Source organism: Scomber japonicus, chromosome 19 (genome assembly GCF_027409825.1).
Source record: "Scomber japonicus isolate fScoJap1 chromosome 19, fScoJap1.pri, whole genome shotgun sequence".
Taxonomy (NCBI): Eukaryota; Metazoa; Chordata; class Actinopteri; order Scombriformes; family Scombridae; genus Scomber; species Scomber japonicus.
The window spans coordinates 23,195,948-23,214,228 of record NC_070596.1 but is presented as its reverse complement, the minus strand read 5'-3'; the positions used below and the strand labels follow the sequence as shown (position 1 = coordinate 23,214,228).

General features: G+C 37.1%; 1 protein-coding gene across 1 annotated transcript in view; it reads left to right on the top strand.

The window, feature by feature from the left end:
- The window catches only part of col5a1 (procollagen, type V, alpha 1), a 72,604-nt gene extending 68,877 nt beyond the window's left edge, over positions 1-3,727 (top strand). The window contains exons 65-66 of the mRNA XM_053339659.1: positions 1,884-2,117; positions 2,344-3,727. Of these exons, the coding sequence (XP_053195634.1) occupies positions 1,884-2,117; positions 2,344-2,490 (381 nt within the window). The 3' untranslated portion in view covers positions 2,491-3,727. The remainder of the gene's footprint in view (positions 1-1,883; positions 2,118-2,343) is intronic.
- Positions 3,728-18,281: the final 14,554 nt, after the last annotated feature.

Genomic DNA, 18,281 nt, shown 5'->3' with positions numbered 1-18,281 from the left:
CTCAGTCACTACCCAGGGGCTTCTGGGTACTCAGTCACTGCTGACTTGCGGCTGTGATGATAAAGAGGTAATGTTTCTCTGGTGATGTCGGGCTGGATACACACACTGCTCGGGGCAAGGGGGGTAAATGAGGAAAGCATGGGACTTCCCAGCCACTCTTGTGGATGAAAACATCACAATGGTGGCATTTTATTGTCTTTGAGCCACAGTGCCAACACTCATAGACATAAATCGCAGAACAGAGTCTTCATTGTTTCAATCGTGTGATTAATTGGCTAATTAAATCAGTCATTGGCACTAAACTGTTGCCAAAATTGCTAGAGAAAATGATCAGCTCTTTCTGTTAATATCAACTTTGAGTGTCGGTACTCTGGGTTTGCATGCGTGCTGATGTGTGCGTGTGAAAGCGTGCTTATGTGCAAGAACAAGTCAAGAAAGAAAAGGTCCAGATGATTTGCTGCTCCTGCTGCAAAGCATGAACGCTGCATGCGCGCTACATTCAGTAAGTCCTGTTTGTCTGAAAGACGAAGCTACCATGTGGATCTAATGGATTCCTGATGGTTGGTATGCAGATAGTCACTTACGGACATTTAACTAAACCGTGACTGGTTCCAAACCTGGTATCTTATCAGTCATAATTAAAGCACACTAATTATCTCAATGGTATATAGCTCTAGTTTCTGTAACAGGAGCTTGAAAAGCAAAATTCTTAGTTCTCAAGTTAATGATAGGAAAATTATCAGGCAATTAACATATCATTACTGCAACACATTCCCTATTAAATAAATTACATTCTTCAGATTTTACCATAATTTGCTCATATTGGATATATATTTTACATAATTACATAATTAAGATTTAAATTAGGTGTTTAGTTATGCTTTTTTTTTTGTACTTTGAAGACAGATTTTCCCACATTAAGCCTTTCACATCAGTGCAGCTTCCAGGCATTAAGCCCAGGAAATATGTTGCACCCTTTCTCTTCACCCTTTTTATAAAGTGTCATGAATTGATCCAGTGCTTAAGAGATGTGGACTGTGTTCATCTTTTCCCTGGAGACATTCATACATATTTACACATCACTTAAGGGCCAAATCCACCAATTAATACATCATACTACTACTACTACTACTACTACTACTACTACTAGGTATAATGTTTGCAGCCAAAGTTTAATAGAATGATCCACTGTTGTCATAACGATGAACATGGATACTGTATTTGGTTGTTTTTTGTCTATTTCAAGTATAATATAAGTAATTGCCATAAAGTAAAAACTACAGTGATCCCAGCTGTTTAAAGGAAACTGATGTTTTACATGTTTTTAACATTTTTTATTTTTAGTAGGAATTAGTGGATTTGGAGTTGAGAGAAACAGACAGTATATTAATGTTAGAAAGTATTCATGGGATTTGTTTACTGTTAGAAACATTTTTTAAAAAGAGCACTAGCCTTATCCATTAATGATCATGGCAAAAAGCTGTAATATATCACCTAAATGTTAGCAACATTTTGTTTTTATTTATTGTTGGTTTAACCACATACTGTAGCATTGCAGCAAGCATGCCTGAGTGATGGTGCATCTTAACTCTGAATCCCTGGATGACCTCCATCTTCTAATACTGTTGTCAATAAGCCACATGCCCGAGAAATCCCAACACAGCAGTAAAACAGGAATACAAATTACTAGCCATAAATTAAATCAAAAAGACTCCCAAGAGACCAAAACACTGCACAGTATAAACATGACATTGTGTTCAGTAAATCTTTTTTAAGGATCTTCAGACTGCTCTTCCTCTCAGTCCACTTATTCTGTTACACTGGTCCCTTCCCCTGGTGTGAAGCTATTGATGTTCAACTCCATCTGTTTTTTTTTTTATTAGCTCTCCTACGTGGATGCAGAGGGTAACCCCATCGGCGTGGTCCAGATGACTTTCTTGCGCTTGCTGAGCGCTGCAGCCAGACAGAACATGACATACAACTGCTACCAGTCGGTGGCCTGGCACGACATGGACCAGGACAACTACGACAAGGCCATCCGCTTGCTGGGCTCCAACGATGAGGAGATGTCTTACGATAACAACCCTTACATCCGCGCCATCGTGGATGGATGCGCGGTAAGGAAAAAGAGTGTGATGTGTGATGTGTGTTTGTGTGTGAGTGTCTGCGGGTGGTTGGCGGGGTTCCTTTAATTAACATTGTCAGGAAATTATGTTTCTGTTTTGTGTTTGTGGGGGATCAGTCAGTAAATGCCATGCTAATGTGTGTGATGTTTTACTTGTAAAGAATGCTTGTTTTTCACATAATAATTCTCCCTCCTACTGTGCTTCCTCTCTTCAACAGTTGAAAAAGGGCTATGAAAAGACAGTACTTGAGATCAACACGCCAAAGGTGGAACAGGTGCCATTTGTGGATATCATGTTCAACGACTTTGGTGGCTCCACGCAGAAGTTCGGATTCGAAGTGGGCCCTGTCTGTTTCATCGGCTAAGACTGTTTACTGAGCAAATGGAGAGAAAAGCATATTTTTTTGTTTTCTCAGAAAAAGAAACAATTGAAAAAGAATAGGACAATTCTATTTGTAAAAAAGTAACTTTTTTTCCATAAAGCAACAAGTATGAGCAAAATGAAATCAAGTTGAGAATACAGTGAAATTCTATAGGAATAGAGGAAAATGAAATAAGAGCAACCTTGAAACCTCAGTGTGCCTTCTCCATCACATGCAAGTTTTGAAACTGGATGTCAGATCCTGCCTTCTACATAACACACTCGCACACACATACACCCACACACACACATACACAGCTCTTGCCCCACGTCATCACACTTGATATAGATGTTTTTGTCCCAAACATTGAAGGCGACCCTGAGAGCTGCAGCCGATCCAGACGGTCGCAGCGTTTGCCATGGACTCCATCTGATTTGGCTCTTTTCTTTCTTTAGTTCTGATCTCATGGTTTCCCTCATCTCCCTGGCTTTTTCCACTTGTCTTTTGTTTGGTTTGTTTGCTCAGTCACTATGAGAGCTTTGTTTGTGCATAATTGTCTCCCCATTCTCTTGGAATGGATCTTATATATAAATATATATAAATAATTTTTATGTTTGTAAGTACATTCTGTATATTTTTCCTGGTAATGTTTATTGCTTCTGGCTTCAAAACATGCATGTGACTTTACTAATTGTGAGGTAGGAGACGATGGATACAGGGATAACATCTAAATTGTAGAAGTATTTTGGACGTGAGGAAATTCGACTTGTAAATTGAAAAACAAACAAAAATCGGGAAGTCCTGTCTTGTTGCAGTTGTGGAGCACACCTTGTTGTAATTTAAGAACAGTATGGAAATAAAAGACGAAAACAAGCTCTGTGATATTATGTGACAGTTGATTTGCATAACGAACAAAAAAGAAAGAATTACATTCCTCCTCTTGTGCCCTCTCAACAGATCTCCTTTTAACAGCTTCTATTTTTTTTTGCTCAAATACTCATCTGTCCGATTAAAACAGTGGGAGATGATGTCACATTTTAATGAAAACACAAAGAAGTCAACCTAGGTGCTATTTTCTCTCGTCTGTGGTGCTATGTATTTTTCTAGTTTGTGTTATTTGAATGAAAAAGAAATTTGTGGTGAGAATATTCCATCAACATCTGCCCCTTGACTCTCTTTGCCACCACGTCTGACGCAGGTGGATCTTTGCTGCATCCATTTTTTGGTCGTTTTTTTTTTTTTTTTTTTTTTTGGTTTTCGGTTGGTTTTTGATGTGCAGCGGTGGTGTTTGCATGCCTCTACATATCCATTTACCGATCAGTGCAGCATGTCAGCGTATGTTATCTTCTGCTTCAGCGGACCACGCAGATAAGAAATGTGTCCCACACTTTTACCAAAAGTTGGAATAACAAGAGGCAAGTTAAGGAAGGTGGTGCTGTTGGCTTTGCATATCATTGCTCTAAGATGCTGCATTTTGGGCTCTTGCTGTTGGATCATCACATCAAACTGATGGAAGTCGAGAAGCGGACATGTTGTGATTGGGACAAAACATCCAAAGGGATACGGTCCAAAAAAGGGCAAAAAAATAGTTTGGTGTATGAAATCCTAACCCCTCTCACCAAAGGTGTTCACGTATATATTTAGCTTTAAGTGCCACGGTGGCTTCAAATCTATTTTTTTGTATGGGAAACAACTTGAAAAGTATTTTGTTCTTGATTTAATCAGAGTAGAGAAAGGTCACCCGGGTAGACAGATGAAAGAGTTTGCTCATGCAGCATCAAAAAAATTGCTTGTCAGTCTACCTTTTTTTGCCCTTATTTGTAATTATGCTCTTTGTTCAAACTATGCACTCTCTATGCTTATGACCACTAGTATCTACCACAGAATTTTACAAGCCCTTCATACTTCATACATAGGTTCGTTTTGTTTCCGTATTTTTGTTTTCCTTTCTTCAAATATGTGACTTGAACCATTTCTGTTAAGATAGCTCAATATGCTTGTAGATCTTTGGCTTTATTTTTCATTGTGATGCAGTACACCCAAATTTAATACTTTGCTCTCAATAAAAAAAAAAAGGACAAACAAATTTTTGTAAATTTCCAGAACCAGCAGTAATGCTGCCATTGTTTTGTTTTTTTTTGTTTTTTTTATTTTATTATTATTATTTTTTTTGTAGATTTTCCGTTTGTCTGTCTGTTTGTTTGTTTTCACAGTCTTGTCAAAACCTGTGTAAGGATAAGAGGATAGAAGATATATTGGTTTTTATGTCAATAAATTCAAGTTTACTGTGGCCATCCACTCTTGTATGTCTTTTGAAGCATTAAAACCTATCTGTATGCATGAAATTGTAAAGTTTTTTTCTCTTGTTGTTATAATTTTGTAGAGTGACATGATCTCCAGTCCACGTTTTATTCATCGGGATACATCCAGTTTTTTCAATGCTACAGATGAATAAAAAAAAAGAAAAAAAAAAGGTCATGTCCGCAATTGTGAAGTGGAGAGAAAATGATGAACTTGTAACTCTACCAAAGCCAATGTTCGTTTGTAGTATATTTATTGTATTATTTAAAATAAAAAAATAAATGTTAAATGACACCATAGTGTAAGTGTAAGAGGCCCCCTCTTTACGTGCACACAGAAAGACAAAATTCATGGGTTTGGGTTTTTTTTTTTTTTTTTTTACACAACATATGAGCTGTAAATGCTTCCCTTTGATGGAGGATTTTAGAATGTGTTTGGCCACATCCAGTCAAATAGATAGACCTGTTTTCTGTGCTGTGTGTGTGTGTGTGTGTCTGAGAGAATATGTGTTGGGAGTTGACTTTTAATGCTACAAGAATGATTGCTGTTTTAACAGGTAAGGAAGCCATTAATTGCCCTGTCATGTATGTTTTAATAGTATCAAACAAGTCTCGCTCCACAGATACTCGACAGGAAAGAAGATCCCAGGCTTGCGTCTTGTGATCAGACATGCAGTCAACCGTGGATTGTCCCCTGCTGAAGCCTCCAACAAGGACTGCTTTAAAGAATCTTCCTGGCTATGGGCATTTTAGGACAGCCAATGTATGTGCTTCTAACACATTTTTTTTCCTCCCCTGCAGTACATTTAGATAAGCCAGGAAATAAATATATGTATGCTAATTCTTCCACTGAATGTATTCCACTCAATGCAAGCGTTCCTCAGTGATCATTAAAATGAAATTGTTCTTTTAAGCCCTCCCATGCACCAGTAATTTCAATAATGTGTAATCGTCAAGCTTTGATCAAATTGGTGTTGGTGAAGATGACGACTCACAGCACTTCAGAAGTCTCATTAAGAGAACTTTTTTTTTTCTCCACAGTGTGGATTAAGCCTAGCGCAGCAAAAAAAAGAGAAGAAAAATACATAAAAAATAAGTTGTTGTGCATGATAACGTGATCAATATTTAATGTAGTGTTTACAGGATGGATTTGGGATGATCAGAATATATGGATTGTACTGAGGCAGCATCCTGGGTGAGTAAAGTAATAAGCCGGAGGGAAAAGTTAATTTCGCATCAAAGCACAGAACTACTTACTGTGGCAGTGATGGTAAGTGGAGCATCAAAGTGAGTTGGTGATGAGGGGGAGAGGGGGAGAGGGGGGAGAAACATCAGGTAGGGATGTGCAGATATAGCAGCTCCCTCCAATTATGACAACAGGTGGTAAAATAATACAACAACACCCTGTCAAATGTTTGAAAGGAGCAGATTCAGGAGTTCAAATAGGATGTGGTGAGGTTTTGGGGTGTATGAAGGGGTCACTGTGGGACAGGCAAATGTGCATAGTACAAAGCAGCGCCTCAGGAAATAAAATTAAAGGTAAGACTGAGGAGCTCGAGTCAAACTGTTCAAGGTTAAACGAGGAGAACACACACAAAAAATGTCTGAAGGAAGGAAATGTATTATCGCAGTTTGCATTTGAAGACCTCAGATGTCACCTGTATGCGCTGGAGGAATAAGAAATGAGCTCCTTTACTGAAGTAAAAGTATTATAATGTGAAGACCTGAACTCAAACGTTTTACTCACAGAAGCATTATGAGAACTTTTAAGCATCACAAGTATTCCTTCTGCAGAAAATGTGTGTGACTGCAATACATTACATATTTTGTTGCATTTTATGTCTGTTGTAGTCTGCTGAAGTGTGACCAACTTCAACTACTTTGTATACAGTTCTGCAGTTTAGTCCAGTGGCTCTAAGCCTACAGTGTCAACCAGGCCTCAACCAAAGAGTCACATTCTCTTTTTTTTTTTAACTTAAATTGTTGCATTTTCTGAAATATTGGATCATTTTTCGTCTTCAGACCTTAATTATCTAATCTGAGAAGTTGGCTTCAGTCATCTGAAACGTGGAGATGTGATATGGAGTCTCAAGTAGACTGTGTGTCTTTGTAAGGAGTCACAAGCTAAATCTATTGGGAACCTCTTGGTTTAATCTATCTTATTGCATTTTACAATCTTAACATAAAGTGAGTAAAAAAGTGCAATATATGCATCTGAAATGTAGTGAAGCAAAAATATAAAGTTTTATAAAATGGTAAAAACTCAAGTTAAGCACAAGTACCACAGTATTGTAAAGAATGACTTTCCATCACTGTCTAGATGTGCTAGAATATGTATATTTAGACACTTTAAACAAGTGTCAAATTGTCTGACTAAATAATTGGTATTCGGACACTTTCTGTTTGAATTATATGCAATCCAAAATGTGTCCTTTAAGTAGCAGATACTCTTCATCTGTAGGTATCAAAGGTGGCTGTGCAGATTACAGGAGCCTAAACATGAAAAAATGCAGACAGAGCAGCAAACAGATATATTTTCAGCACATACATACTGCAAACTCTGGAGTGCAAACTGTCAGCAGGAAACTCTCAATGCTAAATGAAGAAAATAACAAGGAGTTAAGACAAACTGAATTTAAATGAATGGGTTTATTGACATATGTTACTGGTTCATTCGGGGACTGTTTGGAATCACTGAAGGACAAAAAGACTTAAGACGCCAGTATGGGGAATAAATGTCTGTTCATTTCTGCGGTGACATTGTTGTGGCAGCAAACTGTTTCTAGCTGCTCTTATTTGACAGCTTCATTCAGTGTTTGTTTTCCATTTTTATGATTGCCTTCAGAGTTTTTCTTGAAATCTAAGTGTCACACAGCAGTAGGTTTAATGAAAATGAGTAATGCTCTGATTAGTGTTGAGTGGCTTCTTCTGCAATGTTGATGAACAATGTTGTCAAGTTACTGATGCTATAAAAATCTTGTGTTTATTAATATATATTATTTTCATGTATATATATATATATATGTGTATAGTCCTTTCTTTTCTCATTTGTATATGCTTTGTTCTATTATATTGACAATTTTGTTTAATTCTAATCTAATTTAAAATATTTTAACATTTGTTGCTTCATTTTCTTTGTGTGTAGCATGGCAGGGGATACAACTTCTTTTTACTGTGCAATCCTGTATTGACAGTAAAACTGAGCATTGCACCTTTAAAAAAAAGACATGTGAAATCTGAGTTGTTTTGTACACATATCCTCATCCTATTTTCAACCATCCAGGTATAAAAACAGTACTGCTTAATGTGTAAATACATTAGAAATGCAATGTTTCTAAATCAAATTATTAAATGTTAAAGAGTGCATTTAATGTGTGGTCTGAGCTGGTTAAGGAAAGAGCTGAAGGGTTAAGCGCCAGACGTTAAAAGGGAAATTTGGGACGAAGCCCCTGTGTTAATGTGTAATTGCTTTGAGCCTGTGGATCTCCGGCTAACAGAGCCCATTCATAGCCATGCCCCTGCACCACTGACCCACTTACATATGAATCAGATAGCAGAGAGAGGATGAGATAATGTTACAACACGGGGACTGTCATATTTGGATATTAATAACGGGCTTTTCCGCTCTAATAGACTTTGAGATTGAGGAGTGGCTATAGTTCAAGATGTTGCTTTTCTAATATGATTAGGGCCGACCACCCAAGCATTACAAACATTTCTCTGATATCGCTGCTGTGATCGTATGTTGTGGTATTAAGCCTAGTTTAGTCATAATCATCATTTTACATAATGCTGTGTCAAAAATGACATTCAACTAAACAGAGGGTGCTTTTATCTTCATTCTCTGACCAAAACAGACATGGCAATGGGACATACATGAAATAGATAATTGGAGACATATTACACTGATTAATTATAATATTCTTGTTAAAATAGCGATCAATAGACTAAATGATGCCATGGGGAAAGTAATTGAAAAAGAACAGACATGCTATTAAGGGAAGGCTGATGTGGGCTAACTGAGGGATACATAGATAGAAGAGAGATAGAACCAGTAATTCTGCAGGGGTTGAAGTCTTCATTATAGTTGAAGTCTTCATTTTAGGCCTAGACCAAAAAAGAACCTTTGATTTTCTATCTCGGGAATGTCTGTGGGAGATGTTAAAAGCTTATGGGTTTGAGCAAGATTTTGTCTATGTAGTTAAAATGTTATATGCACAATTAACAATTCAAATTAAAGCAGATGGAATTTGAACAGAATGATGTGACATTAAAAATAGTGTCAAACAAGGTTGCCCTTCATCAGCTGCCCTCTATATTTGAGTGATGAATCTATTATTGAAAAGATTTAGAGATGATGACAAGGTGAGAGGCACCAGGTTGTTGTGGGCATATGCTGATGATGTTATTTGTATAATTAAGAACCTAAAAAACGAACAGGACATAATAAATGACCTGAGCTATACTGTATATGAAAAGGTATCTGATGCAAAAGTAACAAAACAGAACAAGTCACATGACATGTGATTAATGTCCAGGACAGAGATGACATTAAGATTTTTTATGTGCACGAATACATAATAAAAACTGTCATGAAAAAACTAGGATTGCAAAGAAAAGGAAAATAAAAGAGGAACTACAGAAATGGGAAAATGAATCAAGTACTTATAAAACTAGAATTTTAATTTAAAAACTTTCATCTAGTCTAAATGATTGTTTTTGACATTTCTCACAAAGAACAGACAATAAAGAAAATAAATAACATAGCAGTTGGTTTTATATGGGGAACCACAAGAGAATTTACAGAATTATGAGTTACTGTTCAAAAGTGAAAAAAGATGGAGGCCTTGGCACCAAAGATCTGGGATTAAAATGAAAACGTTGCATCAGGCATTAAAAGAAAGGCGATGTGCATCAGTGAAGCCCTGAGCTGGACCAAGAAAAAGGGACATGCAAGAAGCTCTGTAATGTATTATAAACTTGTGTGTAGTAAATTCAGGACTAATATTACACACATAAATATTGATTGGGTTGCCCAGTAACAAAACTCTATGGTAGTGTTTTCCCCCAGACGAATCTGAGTCCCAGATATGTATTAAAAACATTTTTAGTAAAAATCAATAAATAATCAGAAAATAAATGAGATATTATATGGCTCATATCAGCAGCCTGAGCAGTCGCCAAGTGGAGCTGCTTTGTTAAAACTAAAAAGTACTCTATTGACTATTGAACATTTACTTTTAAAATGCCAGATGTGTAAAGATGTGTGGGTTAAAATGGCAGGTGTTGGTTTTAATGTTAATGTGAATTATAATGCAGTGATATATGATGTCTTCCTAGGAAAATTGCCCAGGTTGCACTATGAATTTTATGAGACAATAATGTGCACTATTGTAACAAAAATATGGAAGGCGAGGAGTGCAGAGGTCCTGTACCAAGTCACTATGCTAACAATAACACTAATGTTTAATGATGGATTCTTATTGATTGTAGAATTATTATTATTAACGATGGATTTTATTCTCTTTTCTTTTTCTTTTTACATAAAAAACTTAAATATATTATACATAAAGTAGGCAAAGTAATACAGCAGCGGCTATCCGGTCTGCTTTCCATGTTAATTTGGCATGGCTTGAAATGACGATGCACCTTGTGAAACAGATTGTAATTAAAACTAAATTAAATTAAATTAAAATGAACTATGACTAATAAAACTTGTTCCTTTGACATTTTTATTAGAGATGAGGGGGAAAAAAAGCCTAGTACAAACATTGCAGCCTCATGCCATATTAATTGTGATAATGCCTTAGTCATCTAAATGTAAGTCTATTGCGTTGACTGCCACCCACCATCTCACAGCTGCAGGCCCTTAATCATTAACTGATCCAATTAGATGATACATAAGGAATAACCATCTGTAAAAAGTCTTGAAGAAAAAGTTAAACAATCTGCTTTATAATTCATCCTGGACAAGTGCCAGTATCATCAGACAACACATAACAAGGAATATTTAAATATGTATGTTCAGTTTAGGTCAGTTACAGGTTAGTTCAGTACTTTTATTGTCCCACTGGAGTAAATCAGGCTTGCAAGCAGAGCACAGATAAACAACAACAACACACAAACAGTACAACAATAAAATCAATAAGAGATAGGTTTTGTGTAGGATTGGATTAGATAAAGTGTTACAGTGCTAAATGTGAGTAAAAAAAGTGCACAGCCTCAAGTAAAGGTAACAATCTCTTTTTGTGTAAGTAAAGTATTCGTATTGCACAAGGGACAAAAGAAAATTGAAATCTTTTGCACTTTGCTCTGAGAACATTGTACCTCTAAGTTGAAGGAAGAAGATCAGATGCCTCAGAGATAGGGTGGCGTGGGATTCCTAAAAATTGATCTGGAGTAAAAAAAAGAAAAAGAACTAAAACAGCCATATATATATATATACACTGTACAGCAGCCAGAATACAGTAATATACTATACTGTATGTGGCCCTGAAGGAATTTAGGAGACTGTTATATTTATCCAGGTAAATGCTAAATCACAGGTGGGGGATAAATTAAAGTAAAAAAACATGTCTTGGTATGGTGTTGGGCCACCACATGCCACCAGAAGAGCTTTAATATGTCTCAGTATTGATTCTACAAATCTCTGAACTCTACTTGGGGGGGATGAACACCATTCTTCAAAAAAAAAAATTCTCTCATTTGGTGTTTTGATGATGGCAGAAAAGAGCCTTATCTAACATGTTGGTCCAAAATCTCTCATGGGTGTTTACTGATGTCTGATGTCCCATAGATCTACATGCAGTTGTCACTTTAGCCATGGTTGCTTTTGAAACAGGAGCCAGTTCAACAATCTTTGTGGCTGGAGCTCCTACAGCACCATCTGTGCCCCAACAATGAAAGTCACTTAAATCTTTTCCTCTTGCCATCTTGACACAAACTCAGAATCATCTGGGCCTGCACAGCATTTTTATACATATCACAGACAGAGCATGATTGGATGTTAATTTGCTTAATTGCAGCATGCAGTGCATCTGTGTGGAAGCATCTGCATTGGTTATGTTTCTCCACTCATTTGTTCAGATGTTTCCTTTAATTTGTCGGCCATCTGTATGTTATTGTGTCATTTATCAATTTTGTCTTTCACATCATGAAAGCCTAAATGCTATCTCAATGTCTTCTCTGAATACCAAATCTTCATTTTATCTATTTATTGTTGGATTAAAATGAATGAATTGGGTCTACAGCAATGCTTTGTGAGGTGATATGAGCACAGTGGTGTTTAGAGCTAAATGCTAACACGCTAATGAGGTACCATCTTCATCATGGAATCAGCCTAAAAATATCAATCAGGTGAAATCTGTTTATTTGTAGAATAGGAACTCCCTGTGTTCCCCATATGACCTCAGAGTGCATATTTGTAGCTTTGCGCCTGGTGTTAATTTAAAATGATCATGCAGACTGACATGTTTTTGGATGTTTTGATACTTTGTGACTGCCTCCCTTCTCAAACCTGTCCTTCTCCATTTCATATAACAGTGTAAGATTCTTGCATGTTGAGGTGTAACCAGCTATATCTTTGTACAGTAGCTCACCTGAAGTAACGTTATGTACAGTATCTCAAACATCATCAGGCTTATTAGCTACAGCTTTGTTATATTGTGGCGCTGCAATCTCGCATTCATTCAGTTCTAAGTAGTAGAGCATGTAATGAATTACAACGGTTTGATTTTTAAAGTTATTATTATTAAAACTTGGCAAATAATTAAAAAAAGAACAGATGCAGCGTAAAAAGGATTAGAGGGGAGATAAGAGCAGATGGGAACGGATCGGAGGAAAACTAAAAGACAAAAATGGAGAGCAGTGATGGGGAAGCGAGGGAGATGTTTGATGTGTAAATACACCACACACAGCCGGTGATGTTTTCCCTGCAGAAATGCAGGTAAATAACACATGAGTTTGGTTCACATTTAGAATAATATTCAAATAAGTGTCAGCAGATTTCATTAACATGTGAAGAATAAATTAATGCCGTCGTCCTGTGGATCTCCTTTGTTCCTCTCAGCTATTGTCGAGAGGGATTCAAACATCTGGGATGTCGTTAAATTCAGTTCTTCAGAAGATGTGAAATTCTCATGGGTAAAAAAGCTCAGAAGACTCCAGAATTTAAAAAAATGACTAAAGTGAGACATTAAAAGGATTAAGGTTTGGCACATTAACACAAATAGCACATTTTCTATACTGTGTAGTTGGATAAGATCTTAAAATATGAGGTTGCTTAAAACAATAATCCTTGGCACTACAATTGATGTGAAGAATTTGGTGCCAAAAAGGACTAGCTAACAATATGACGTTGAAGCTTCTCTCAGCAGGAGAAGCTTTGTCCCACTCATGTAAAACTTAGCACTTGATTTAATTAGATCATCTTGTTTCACGGCCAGAAGGAAGAGCATATGGTCCTGCACTTTTTTCCCCCCTTCACTCACATACAGTAGCTTCTGTTCTATTTTCAGGATCCCAGAGTATCAGCTTTGAAGCTTCAGGCCTCTCCTCCTCACTTTGGTGGTCCCCTGTAGAGAGACAGGGTCAAAGAGACCTGTGTGGTACAGGCCCCAAACAGCAGCCAAGGACGGGCCCGAATTAAAAGCATTAATTACTGCTCTTAGACACAGTGTGAATGCAGTCCCCCCTGCAACCCTCCTATGTCATTCAAGAGAGACAAACAAGGACAGGGTGAATTATTCACTTCAAGGATGCACTTGTCTGTGCTGCTGTTGGTTAGTGTCTTTAAATATGTTTGGAGCCTTATCCTCTTCTGCCCTGCTCTATTTTAGTTAGTATGTTTGTGTCATTTGTGTGAGCCATGTACTGAAAAACATGGGATAAAAACTTTCAATCACAAAAGTGGCCAAAACCTAAAAGCCTGCATTTCTGAATGCCAGAAAAATGAGGCTAATGTGATCATCTAACAGCAGGTTTTTGCTTAAAAGGGACATCATTTTCTGTTATTTTTATAATGTCAGATGTCTATAATAAACATGGTCATAGTTCCAAAATTTGAGATGAATGCATGTAAAAATGCTCACTGTAAGACAACATTCAGGGTGTCATCCTGCCCTGAAACACTTCATCTGAAAGTTACCTCTGCTTTCTCCTCATGATGACATCAGATTGTTCATGCAGGCACACAAACGACCATCTGTTCAGTAGTCTTTGTTGCTAAGGCACATATTGCAATTATTTGGGCTTGAGCATGTACAAAGAAGTCAAATCCGTCCACTACTGTTCGATCATGAAGCCTCCAGAACCACCGGAAATTTGCCAAGGAGGGGGGCCTTAAAGAGACAGGAGCTGAAGTTGCCTGTCTCTGGCTGAGGCTGAACAGAGAGGCTCCATAAAGCACCAGTTGAAGATAAATAAACTATTAATTATACATGTATTCCAGTTGAGTGCTATAATATAGATATATAACTGGAAATGTGCATGATACATGAGACATACATTCAACATACTGTAAATTGCCTCGATACAGTAAAAACAAACCTTTTCAATCAGCAGATATCATGTGAAACAATATGTGCATTCTAAAAAAACTCCTATTTCTTACTATTACGGATTTATCATGTTATTCATTCCTAAGATTCACTCTATTGCACACAGACAATGGTATGTTGGGGGAGTGGCAGCTCTGTTATGGGCTTGACATTTTGGAGACAAAAAACAAGACCCTTCATATACAGAGGAGGGCTTACTAGGTCGATGAACATAGAAACCAATATTGTTTGCTCTCAGATTCAATCAGTAGATTTTTATATGTGGCAGTGTTAGCTGTCAACAAACTATTTCTCATAGTATTTTTTCGCCTATTGTGTTTTTTCCTCTCTCTCTCTCACCTTCCCTCCTCTCCTCTCCCCTCCCTCTCCCCTCACCTCTCATAGCCTCACAGATGGTGTACATCTTTGCTGATGAATATGTTGCTTAAGCACAGGTGGGAAATAAATGCGGAGTTGTTAATGGATTTGGGACCAGTGAAAAGCAGACGTGGACAGTGTCAACATTGTGAGCTTGTTTAACATGCAAGTGCGCACTGCTCTGTGGTTGCATTAGTAGCTCAAAGATTCAGTCATAGATGGTAGGAACTGTAATGGATGAATGTTTCGACTCATTATTTCTTTTATGAGTCCATTATTTTTCTGCTCATGTTTGTCCAGAAAGCTGTGTGATATATTATATTTCTTAATCTGGATTTTATAGGATAGATTTTCATTTTGCATCAGTCATTGACCATTATTACAATATATTATATGCAAGTATTCTTCTTAATATGCTCCAAGCAGCATCCATGCACAAGCCATTTATTAGCCATTTTTAACAATGTAAGGAAACATTGTATTAATGATATATCTGATTCAGTCATCAATTATTCCCTTTTTTTCTCAGGTGGGAGACCACATCTCTCAGTTCTCCATCAGCATATGTCTAACAGATTTGAATGAATCAGGTGATAAAATCATTTCAGTGTCTGTGCACTCAACTGAATATTTCATGATGCTGGCCAAAGCTATCAGCAGCACAATCGCACATTCCTCTGCTGTGCTTTTATATCTTATTAAATCATTGGTGAAAAGACAAAATAGAATCCAGACTTGGTCATTTGCACATGCAAATTCAGTCACTAAAGTATACATGCATTAGCAAAAAGAGACCTGTACATGCATACTGCAGCATGTATCTGGCTTTATACATTATATCACAATGACTTTTTTTTTTTTTTTTTTTTTTGGATATGTCCTATTTATCAAAATACAAACATAAGCCCAAGGCCCTGTTCTGTAACTGTCTGCAGATAGAAACACTGACCTTAATAGCTACAAAAATAGCAAATGGTTGGCCCCTTGGACTAGCCTTGACCAAATTCAGTGCCAGTAATACTTCTGTCTGTGTCATTTGAAATGATTTGTAATCCTGTTTCTACAGCGCATGATCTGTCAATGCATGTGTGTGTGCATGTGTCTCTGACGGTGGGTGACAGCGTTATTTTTGCTCCAATTCTTCTGTATTTTGTTCCTGGGAATTTAATATGGCATCTTGAAATTTTTTTGGGGGGAGGGTTGTTTATATTTTGAAAAATGTCAGAGAACCAACTTGCCCAAACCTGATTTTTGTATTGATTAGAGTCACCTGGAATCATCCACTGCATCCTGTCAGAAAAGATATAAGTTAAAAAAGGGGTAAGATTAAATTATGAAAGTGAGAATGTACCACCTGAGGTCACAGCACATGGAGGTAATTCATCACTGTCATCTCAACATCAACACCTTTCCAGCAGGTCAAAAAGCTTCCCCTGAATTAAACATCAAGTGGAGACAGTGATGCCAAGGAGAATCTAACCAGAAGTATCTTTGGCCTGCAGGAGACTCCTTTTTCAGTCTGCTTGGCAAGACCAATGCATCTCCAACCAATCCTATGAGATTCATTTAATTAGAAAGAGGTTATATTGCTCACAGCATTTTAACATCTTTTTTTTCAGCGTTTTTGGAGTTTTTGCAAGTGTGCAACTTTCGAATGATTTGTTTTTGCTCTGAATCTGTAGTCTTATAATATAGTAGTTCTCAAACTTTTTCACATTTAAGAGCCATAAACTGACACAAATTAAACCACGGACCATTTGATAGACTACGATTTTTTCCTTGGTTTCCCCATCTAATAAGACATTTGCTTTTAGTTGTTTTATTTCAGAAAGTGTATGAAATCCATAACAAAAATAGTCACAATTCTGTCACTACGTATGGATGGAATTATAGTGGAAATAAAGTATTCCCCTTTTTTCCGTGGACCCCCTAGAACCTCATCAAGGACACCTGTATCTGAACCCCCCCCCTTTGAGAACCACTGCTATAATATGATTCAATCCATCGTACAGCATGACCTCAGAAATGACTATTGAGCTGTAAAAGGCCTCTATCTCACCAAAAGAAATGATCTCCATAAGTTTTAAAATATTGATACATATTACAGCGAGGAACATTATGTATATTACTTTGATTAAGATGTGTCGACCCCAGTTTCACACCTATTTGCATTACATTTAGATTGACTTTAGTCCTCTGATAATATGAAAAAAGTGATATTTTTAGTTTTAAATCAATGTGATTTTAGTCAGTTTTCAGAATGATCAGTCCTTACAAAATGCATTTGCCTTAAGTATCCAAATATTTGGTTATGCAGTTTGAAAAATAACAAACAGGAATAAAATTAGTTTAGATCAGAGTTAAATAAAGGCATATGAAATGATCTTTATTGAGTCTGATTTATGATAACCTTTGGTGGGTGAAATATCCCTTTTTTTATGGCAAACATTTTGGAATGGCATAGTCAAGTTAAGTACATTTTTAATCTTTACAGCAATATAACACCCTCTACTTAGTGCAGTCAGTAACCTTAATAATGGCCATTTCCCAGGCTGCACTACATACAGATCCAACACCCTGGTATTGTGCAGTCTGGCTTACTGGCATGGTCACACCAGAAAATGGCACTGTGAAATTAATTTGTGCATCTTTGTGAAATAATTGGTCCTAGAAGCTTGGCAACATAGGGAATTACTCACAGGGCTATTTGCTAAACTACTGCAGCCGGCTAATACGCTAACGCAACTCACAACAGCTTTTCAAATTTCTTATTATCTCTGCTGTTAACTCCTCTTTGGCGATTTACTCTCAGGATTGTGCATCATTTAATTTAATTAAGGTGCTCTGAGCTTCATTTCCTTGCTCTCCTTGCAAGTTTGAGAACTGCCAGGTAGGAAACTTGTTCATGCGGTCATTAACTGGACAATAAGGTTCCAAAAATGTATTTAAAACAATTACCATCACTTCCTGTCTCATGACTGTCATCCTTGTTTGTGGAGCATTATACTCCAATAGAAGGTTTAAAAAAAGCAGATGGTGGAAGAGAGATAATAAGCTATGATAGTTTCCTCTATTGTCACCAATTTCGGATCAAGTTACATTTGTGCTTCTAAAGCTATAATTTCAAATGCCTGCTATGAAAAAGGCCTTTAAAAACTATACAAATCACAAACGAATGCACATACTAAATATTTCAGCTCCATATTATTCTGTATATAAATGAAAAACATCTTCAACTTGAAATCTCTACTCTTGGAATGACATCAATGGATGACTGAGAGGCATGGCGAGGCTGGACAGGCTGACTATTCCTTGTCAAACCCGTGATACTCACTGTCCAGTGCGAGACTGACGGATGGGGAGAATAACTCATCTAATGGTATTAAGTTGACACTGCTCACTGCTGTCATCACTCTCCTCCCTTGGTACTAGCAGCAGCTCAGACTGCTGGCTCTCCGGCGCCTACACATCCGAACACACACGCTCCAAAATCCACACCAACAAAAGCACATCTTTTTTTAAAGTTCAGGAGGAAAAATGTACCAACTTCTCTCCTCCAGCTATCCTCCATCTTCCCCTT